Source organism: Pristiophorus japonicus, chromosome 17 (genome assembly GCF_044704955.1).
Source record: "Pristiophorus japonicus isolate sPriJap1 chromosome 17, sPriJap1.hap1, whole genome shotgun sequence".
NCBI lineage: Eukaryota > Metazoa > Chordata > Chondrichthyes > Pristiophoridae > Pristiophorus > Pristiophorus japonicus.
In genome coordinates, this window is record NC_091993.1 from 109,480,965 (window position 1) to 109,490,488 (window position 9,524).

The following is a 9,524-nucleotide window of genomic DNA, read 5'->3' on the forward strand; positions in this document are numbered from 1 at the left end:
AATGCTATCGAACTGAATAGAAATGTTTGCAGACAAGAAATGGGAATTGAGGTTTGTAGAAAAATACTTAGGAAACAAAATGTTAATTGCACTAGAAGTGTTAGTTAACTACAAAAAGTGCCGAATGTTAGTTTGACAGGGAAAAAAATACAGTCTGAAATATAACAAAATTCTGCCATTAAATTTCACAATGATTAATATACATAAGGGGTCAATGGAAACTTCAACTGCCGGGAAGGTTTTGTGACATTTAGAAATTTGACAATAACCTCAACTAATACATAACCAACAGGAAATTTCAATAGGAAGTAAGAACCCAATAGTGGTCACGAAGGAAATATATAAAGAAAGAATCAAGGTAAGAATGCTATACGCCCTAGTGCACATCAACTGTAGTGCACTGCCAACCAGACAGAAACGATGAAGTGTGTCACTGTTACACTGTATACACTGATTAGTATTCAGTATTGCTACTGCAGACAAGAGCAGTTGGACAGCCTCTGCTTCAGCTATGCTGTGTTCCCTGCTCATCTCAAAGAACTCAGAACCTCATACAGGAAAATAAAGACCTACTTTGTAAGTATAAAAAAATAACATGTATTTTGTGCAGCTATGGAGAACAATTAATTCTTTGTAAATGACAGGTCAAGTCCATAACAATTAAAGTCTAGGAATCAGTTCTCTCACTGACATGTCTGTGACAAGGAATATTCAGAGCTCTTTAGTTTGCTTTTCATGCAAATTCATCCCAAATAGTATTGTAGGACACAAAATAATTTAAATTAGATTTGAAGATGAAAATTCAAAGTGCAACAATAATAATTACATTGAAACTGTTGAATATCAGTTAATTGTACTTTGATGTCAGTTGTATTTTTATTGAGATAATATTGCTATTGAAAAGATTTAATGTGTAGATTTATTCCATTCTATTTTATAATGTCCAATATGGAAAATAAGATAAGGATTGTTGCAGATAAATGATAGATATGTGGATGACAGCAATCCAAAATGTGTTATCCCAGGGATGGCATATTTTAAATGCAACAGAACCCTCTGACTGCAGTTACTCAAGATTTAAAAAATGCCTCAAACGAGACACTATCAGGGACGATGTCAACAACAAAATGGGTCTTTACAGTAATAAGTATCTGGCAGTACATTGCTGGAGATTGACTTTGGTCTAATTAGTCTGTTGCATTTGCTCTCTGGAAACAATTCTGCATTTAGTAATTTGTATTTGTTGCTTTTTGTAGCAAAATAAAGATGACAATTTTCAGATAACACTGCTGAGAGGCAGACTTCACCATGGATTCAAGGTGAGAAAAGTTGAAAATGAATAGATTAATATATAAACTATAAAAGCTGGATATGAATGGAGCTTGTTGGCAAAGTTTCACTGCTGGGGAAACCCTTGTGCTGCTGTACTTGTAGCTAGGCTCCTGTGCTTTGGATAATGGTAATAATGGCAGTGACACTATGTAAAGGGGTTGCTATACCAGATGTAATGTGTCAAGATAAGCTATTCATTACTACTGCTCATTTCATTGCATTGATTTGTGTGTCACGTGAGAAGGGCTGAGTCACAGAGAATGTTATGTTTTGTACGTGAACAATCGGAAAATAAACAGCATGTAGAGAAAGCTCATGCCCGAGGGATAGGAATCAAGTGGACTGATATGGAACATAAATAGCCTAGCTGGCAGCAATCACAATCCTGTACATATCAGTGTCCAAACACAATAGGTGACTCCCACTCCGCAGCTGCCACAATGAAACAAATCAGCGACATGAAACTCACTGATTTTTTTCTGTAGATACCGTCGCTCACTCCAAATGGAGGAGTCATCTGTCGTTTAAATACTTTACCAATAGATGCATGTACATATTTTATTCATTATAACCCCAGCCAGAACAATGCGTCCAATATGCCAGTGCTGGCATCAGAGACAGCCCAGTGGTGACTGCAATATATTTGCTTCATGGGTTCTTTGCTTAAGCATTCATAGAAACACATTGCTATTAAGAACTGGTTGGTTTATTAACAAAGGTTTAACAATCACACTACACATTACTAGTTCATCCACTAGGCTCACAACCGCATGCACCATCGTGGATCCCCTAAACCCAACTGCCTGGGGTTTTATTGAGTCTTGTGAACATCGAGACTGGCTAAGCCACTCACAATTCAACAAACCTGTGAGCATACTCGCAGGTGCATACCTAACAGACATAACATTTCCGCACGGGGAAGATAAGCAAGCAAGCCACTTCCTACTGGTCATCAGAGGGGCAGTGCCTTGGGAATAAGCTGTCTGTCTGTTAGTCCTCTCAGTTGGCATATGGCGGAACAGTGAGGGAAGAAAGAACGAATTTTAAAATTAGATCAACAAAAAAAGAAAATGAAATAATTTAACACTAAACTAGAAAAAAGTGCCCTGTTCTTATTAGGCTTATGCTTAAGGATATTGTTCTCCAAAGTGAGAATTTTGTAAATGCATAATTTCTAAACTCGTTATAGACTGTGACATTGTTCTAACTTAGTGACAGAAATGTAATTTCCTATTTGCACAATGACTCATTGCAAGGAAATAACGGCGACTTCTTAAAATTTAGGGCCGAGAAGGATGTCAGTTTTTGAAGGAAATGCTGAATTTCTACCTCAGGGATGTAATCCCAGCAGCCAAGACCCAGCACAGAAACATCAATAGCAACATCAGTAAAATTGGGAACACACTGTCTGAGCTGAAAGAGAATGTACATAATTGTGTAAGTACTAGATTTTGCCTTTATCCTTACACTATAACTATTCTTGCTCTTAAATTAACAGGGAGTGTCGTTGTTTGGAATATTTATTCTGGCTAAAAGTACATCATCAAAATGTCGGAGAATATTGGGGAGGAGGGGCTACTGGTATCTGCTGCACCCGGTTTCCAAGTGTAAAACGGGAATAACATATCCCAATTTCTGGACACGAAGTCCTGCGTCCGATCTACGTCGCTGGCATGGCCGTCGCTGTTTCAGGCGTCCCTGCCGGCAATCTTAAAGCAGTGTTAGCCCAATTTAAATCATGCAAAGAACGATCCTGCACCTGTTTCAGCAATATTCGTGAAAAACGAAGTGACAAACTACACTTCTGCCACCAGATGCATTTTGCCCTGTCGCGAATACAAATAACCTGCGTTTCCACCTCGACGCTCCCTTCTGTGGGGCAGGCTGCTTGGGACATCAGTTGTTTTTCCATAGATGCAACTAAATTCCTTATGTATATTTTCTAATTTGAAATAACAGTGGATGAATTACAAATACGTGCACCCCCACCCCCTCTGATTTTCATCAAGTATTTGCACTCTCCCCTTGAAATTAATGGAATGAAAATCAGGTGGGTTCTGTAAACAGCATACAATCTGCACTGCCAGATTACCATAGTACCATATATACCCCATAGTGCCCAAAAACCAACACATTTCTGTAATTCATCTGTCAGTTAATAGCAATGACACCTCTCAAAAAGAAGGTTGGGAGGATAAACCCACCATGAACTTGAGCTCATAAATTAGGCCATCACCTCAGATACCATCTTTCAGATAAGACATTAAATGGAGGCCTCATAGACATAAAAGATCCCACGGCATTATTTGAAGAACAGCAGTAAGTTCTGCTGGTGTCTTGGCCAACACCTCTTCCTCCTCCTCAACTGACACTGCCAGAAAGCAGATTATGGGGGGGGGGGGGAGAAACTGTGATAATTTGTGCTTCCTGTTAGCGGCCCCTTTCATTCAGAGAAGAGCCTCTCCTATGCAGCAGCGCTACGCGGCCCAGTGCATAGCACTGCTGAGCCATGCACCCTGCTCCTGAGGCATCCGCCCTGCTACCGCCCCAGAAAGGAAGAGGAGCAATTTCTCCCCAAAGTCTTGTGCCTCGCGAGTTTAACCGCCCCCAAATGGGGCACACCCAAATTTCTAGGCCATGGTCATTTATTCAGTTACTGCTCATGGGATTGTGTTGTTTGCATTGGCCTACATAACAACAGTGACTGCACTTCAAAAGTAGTCCATCGGCGACAGAGCATTTGGGATGTCTTGAGGAAGCATACATTGTTTTCCTACTAATTCATCTCTGACCTAACTACCAATCTCATAAGAATTTCTACAATTTACTCATCTTAACATTAAATTAACCATAGAGTGTATGAATTCCTGATTTGTACAGTTGGACTTTTGTCCCTTTTTAAGCAGAAAGCAAAGCAAAATAGATATATTTATCCAGATAAAGGTGCATTCAAAATTAAATTAAACCAGCGTGATTTCCTTCAGGCTGTGTGTTCCTCTCCCAGTTCTCCACTCCTGAGGCAGAATGGGGAACAAGAAGAGAGGTCATCACTCTGTCAGTCCCTTGGTGCACAAACCCTCCTGCCCCTTTGAAACAAGGCGGGGAAATGAGAGGATTGATTTAGAAGAGGATCTGGGGAAATGGTAATTAACCTCTCCACAAAGTTTTCGGATTCAGAAAGCTCCTTCCAGCAACTTAAAATCTTGGAAACTCAGCATAAATCGTAAAGTTGCATATAATTACAAAAGCAGGCTATGTTGCAATTTGTTGCAAACCCAATACTGAATGTCTGCCCTTTAAGTGACACATGAACACTTCAGTGACAAAGAAAAACTTCTGAAGCAATCTAACCAACACGTTCTGAAAGTGACATTTTTTCATGCCCTGTTTGTACAGGGAAATGTGGTTTATCTTAAAGTTAATTCACACCGGATAAACAACAGGACTTGTCTTTTCCTGTTGGAATTAATTTGCAGAAGTTAAGGCATTCGTTCACCTCTGGTACAGGGTTAGGTCAACATGTGTAGCTTTTCTCTCTTGAACGTTATGTCTTTTGAAGAGTTTCACAAAAGAAACGCCAGACCCAAAATTTGCACCAATTCAGAATGAAACAAAGGCAGACGTAAAATGAATATACCACCATAGTTGCTGTGAAAACCGTTAACCAGATAGCCAGGCAACTAGAGCATACTTGCAAACGTCTATGTGAGAATAAAGAATGCAAATTTTCAGTGGGACAGCACCAGTTGCAAATTGAAGACTTTAAATGAAAAAAAGAAGCACTGACCTAGTTATTTTGTTAACTGCAACTCATGTGACTCCATCTGATCAGACAAAGCAATGGCGACCAACATTGGAAAGATGAACACACAATGTTTAGTCCTCGGCTCCTATCCTTTTTAATACTGCTTCGCAAATTGACTTTTGATGTCTGAGCATCTCTGAAAAATTAACATTCTTTATTTTCTCTGAATATAAAGGACAAAAATGCATTTATCCAGATTCTGCATCTCAGCAACAGTTCACAGCTGCTGCTTCCCTTCAAATGTGATTTGATACTTATGCATTGAATGGGATTATTTTTGTTGTTTTCAGAGTATGCCCTTGCCCACCCTGTAATATCTGCCCCAGCAGTTGCCTACACTCATATAGGACATTACTTAATCTGCTCTGATCTCTAAGGCTGTATTTACACTGTAGTGTTGGCTGAGATGTTGCATTGTAAATCCCGAGTCAGGGCCTGAATGGACTCCAGAGCCGGGGACTTTTGCTTGGCTGCACTCCAGGGTCAGGACATGCCATGACTCCGGATCTATACCACCATTTTTGTATACATGCAAAGTGAAACTACTTGACACCAACAATAATTGGCGTATAAGTGAAGCCTAAATGGTGTGTTTCATTTTCCAATGTAGGTATGGAAAATTATGTCCAAAATGGTCATTGTTGCAGGAGCCGAAACTTTCCTTGTACTATGTAATACACATTGTGATATCCTGAAACTTGAATAGATTAAAGTGATGCAGATTTTATTTTAAATGCTTGAACAATTCTAGCAAGACGATGCATTACTACACAGCAGAATTTAAAAAAAATTATTAATTAGATCTTTAGCTGTTATTACCTGACAATTTTTTCTGTGATATCAACAGAAAAAGCTGGGACTACTCAGCAGGTCTGGCAGCATTTGTAGAGAGAGAAACAGAGTTAACGTTTCAGGTCAATGAACTTTCGTCAGAACATTTTTCTGTGTGTTGCCCTTTCCATTTAATGATGGTTTCAAAGCAATTGCAGTTCAGTTAGTATTCTCACTGTTTACAGCCCTCAAACTACACCGTACTAGATCAGAGTTAAAACAATGCTTATAATTTGGTATCGGAATATGTATGATTTCCAACTGCAACAATTGTGATGGACAGCAGTTAGCCCCTGAGTAAAATTAGATATTTTTTGTCTTTCAGCATAAGTTCTTCAATTGTGACCAGTGCAACTGCAGACCTAGCCCATATATCGAGAATATATACAAAGCATATGAGAAGGTAAGGCAGAGATTCTGTTCCAAAACATCATGGAAGAGCTGATGTTAAAAGAATTTTCATTGTCTAATGCTGTGTTATTGTGCTTGTCAGTTGCAGGATAAAGGTGTATATAAAGCCATGGGAGAGCTCAACATCTTTATTGACTGGCTTCAGGAATATATAAAGATGAAAATGAATTGAAAAGTAGCAGAACTGTCTTGAAGGAACCAATACTTCCTGATTTAACAAAGTCACTAGTATTTAAAGTGATATTTATATTTATGCTTGGCGTTTTAAGCATTTTTTTTAATTTATAAAATCATTGAGAAATTGCAATGTTTGGTGCTCCCAACATTTGCTGCCCCTTTCAAAATAAAAATCATGGTCTTTTGGTTTTCCCAGCAACTATATCCGGTTGAGAGAGTGGGTAGGCTATCCCGCTCTGTAACCAGCTGCTAGGATTACACAGAAGTGTCCCGCCATAAATGTGTCCTCTGATTTGCCTTGCTTTCCCATGCAGAAGTACTGGTTCTATGCTCAGTTGACACTTGCTATCCCAGAATGAATTTACCACAAAAATGCCTGTGCTGAAAATCCACAAAAATAGAATGACATGGACAGTTTCTTAGCTTTAAAGATGTTTTCCCTCACCTTGTATCTGCAGAAATCTCACCAAGACTGCCCAATCTAAATGTAAATTATATTTTATTTTTCAGTGTTCTGTATATTTTGATACATAGCTAAAATATTTTAATTAGAATATTTTTGTACTATTTATGAGAGTGTAATGTGGAGTTTTAATTACTTTAATTTCAAGTTATTTTCATATATCCATCCATTACTGTATCAGTAATTCTATAACACCCAGTTGAAAGGAGCTTATAGCATTTGGCACAGCCACATTTAATTCAACTATTTATTAACTTGATATGAATACTATTTGTGTTCAAATGAATGTGCACTTGTGTGTACTTTATAATAAGTTATAGTATATTGTCTCAGTATTGGGAGCTATTTTTTAGGCTAGTTTAAAGTATAAAACTCTTGTGTGTACTACATCCTCAGATATCTACATGTTTGTCTCGGTCCCTGTCAGTGTTGATAAAAAATCTCTCTCATTTGAACACTTCAACACATGAATGTATTAACCATTTAAAGACGGGGCTTTTTTTTTGAAGTGGAAAATCTTTTGCTTAATAAATGCATCAAGAAGTAAGCTACGTATTAGGTCTGACATCACTGTCACACTCGCGTACATCTGTGCGCTAACGTGAAAGAAAGTTCCACAGCATAGGGAAGAGTGGGTAAAAATCATGGGCTACAAATAAATAAATTATTCATTATTTTCAATTGAGTTGTTCGTGATATTGGAGGAAGGTACACAAAGTCGAGAATGCAGTCTATGTAAATGTTGATACAATTTGCGCATGTATTTGTTAACAAGCATACATATATATAATATATATATATTGCAAGCTGAGTCAAGTGACTTTCAAGTTAATTAATGAAATAACAGTGTTATATGTTTCACAGTAAAATGTAGCATTCGCGTTGGCCCTTTGAGCTATTGAATCTCTGAAGGTTTTCACAACAGGCTGTGTCTGAAATACAAGTTCCCACAAATTCATTAGTTGCTGAATATTGTGAAGACAGGATTAGGGAAAAATATAGGGCTGCAGAAAATTATTCGTTATATCAAGTTAAAAAAAAATTCTTGTCGTTTGGGGAAATGCTCTCATTGTGTTCAAAGGGTTAAAACATTGATTGTTCCTGCTTCTTTGATGCACTCTACTTACCTCATGTTATGTGTAGTGTGTGAATCTAACTTGTAAATGTACTTAATTGTCCTGTTTGAATAAATACCATTCGATGCGTTCTTTACATTTCATCTCTCTTCACTTATTTAGCTTTTACTTTGATGCAAAATACAATACAAAGCAACAGAAACATGATGTTGCTGAATATACATCATTGGTTAACCAATGATTTGGGTCAAATATCGTGCATAAATGTGAATGAGGATAGGACCTCACCCCACTTGGGTTGTCCATTGGAGCTCCCACTGCACCAGTATCTTACTATATGAAAGAAATAACTTGCAGTTCTAAAGAACTTTTCGCCAATCAATTATATAGGCAGTTATAACAGACAAAAAAGAAAAAAGACAGACTTGCATTTATATAGCGCCTATCATGACCACCGGATATCTCAAAACGCCTTATAATCAATGAATTATTTTTGAAGTGTAGTCACTGTTGTAATGTAGGAAATGCGGCAGTCAATTTGCGCACAGCAAGCTCCCACAAACAGCAATCTGATAATGACCAGATAATCTGGATTTGTTATGTTGATTAAAGGATATATATTGGCCAGGACATAACATAAGAAATAGGAGCAGGAGTAGGCCATACGGCCCCTCGAGCCTGCTCCGCCATTTAATACGAGCATGGCTGATCCAATCATGGACTCAGGTCCACTTCCCTGCCCACTCCCCATAACCCCTTATTCCCTTATCGTTTAAGAAACTATTTCTGTCTTAAATTTATTCAATGTCCCAGCTTCCACAGCTCTCCGAGGCAGCGAATTCCACAGATTCACAACAATCTGAGAGAAGAAATTTCTCCTCATCTCAGTTTTAAATGGGTGGCCACTTATTCTAAGATTATGCCCCCTAGTTCTAGTCTCCCCCATCAGTGGGAAACATCCTCGCTGCATCCACCTTGTCAAGCCCCCTCATAAGCTTATATGTTTCGATAAGATCACCTCTCATTCTTCTGAGGACACCAGGGATAACTGCCCTGCTCTTCTTCGAAATAGTGCCATGGGATCTTTTACATCCACCTGAGGGGGCAGACAGGGCCTCGGTTGAATGACTCATCCGAAAGACGGCACCTCCGACAGTGCAGCGCTCCCTCAGCACTGCGCTGGAGTGTCAACCTAGATTTTCGTGCTCAAGTCCACGGAGTGGGATTTGAACCCACAACCTTCTGATAAAGCAAGATCCAACAAACAGAAAATAAAAGAATTGACCAAGTGATCTGTTTTGGTGGTGTTGCTTGAGAACGGCATATTGGCCTGTACACCAAGAGATCTCCCCTCAAATGGGATCTTTTACATCCACATAAACAAGCAGACGGCACCTCAGCTTAGTATCTCAACTGAAAGATAGCAACT

The 9,524-nt window shown here is 38.7% G+C and overlaps 1 protein-coding gene across 1 annotated transcript; it reads left to right on the plus strand.

The window, feature by feature from the left end:
- Positions 1–390: 390 nt before the first annotated feature.
- On the plus strand, positions 391–8,182 carry il10 (interleukin 10). The gene is made up of 5 exons (XM_070859448.1): positions 391–576; positions 1,257–1,319; positions 2,617–2,769; positions 6,294–6,371; positions 6,462–8,182. Exons 1-5 carry the CDS (start codon positions 421–423, stop codon positions 6,549–6,551), a joined length of 540 nt encoding a protein of 179 aa, XP_070715549.1. The 5' UTR covers positions 391–420; the 3' UTR covers positions 6,552–8,182.
- Positions 8,183–9,524: the final 1,342 nt, after the last annotated feature.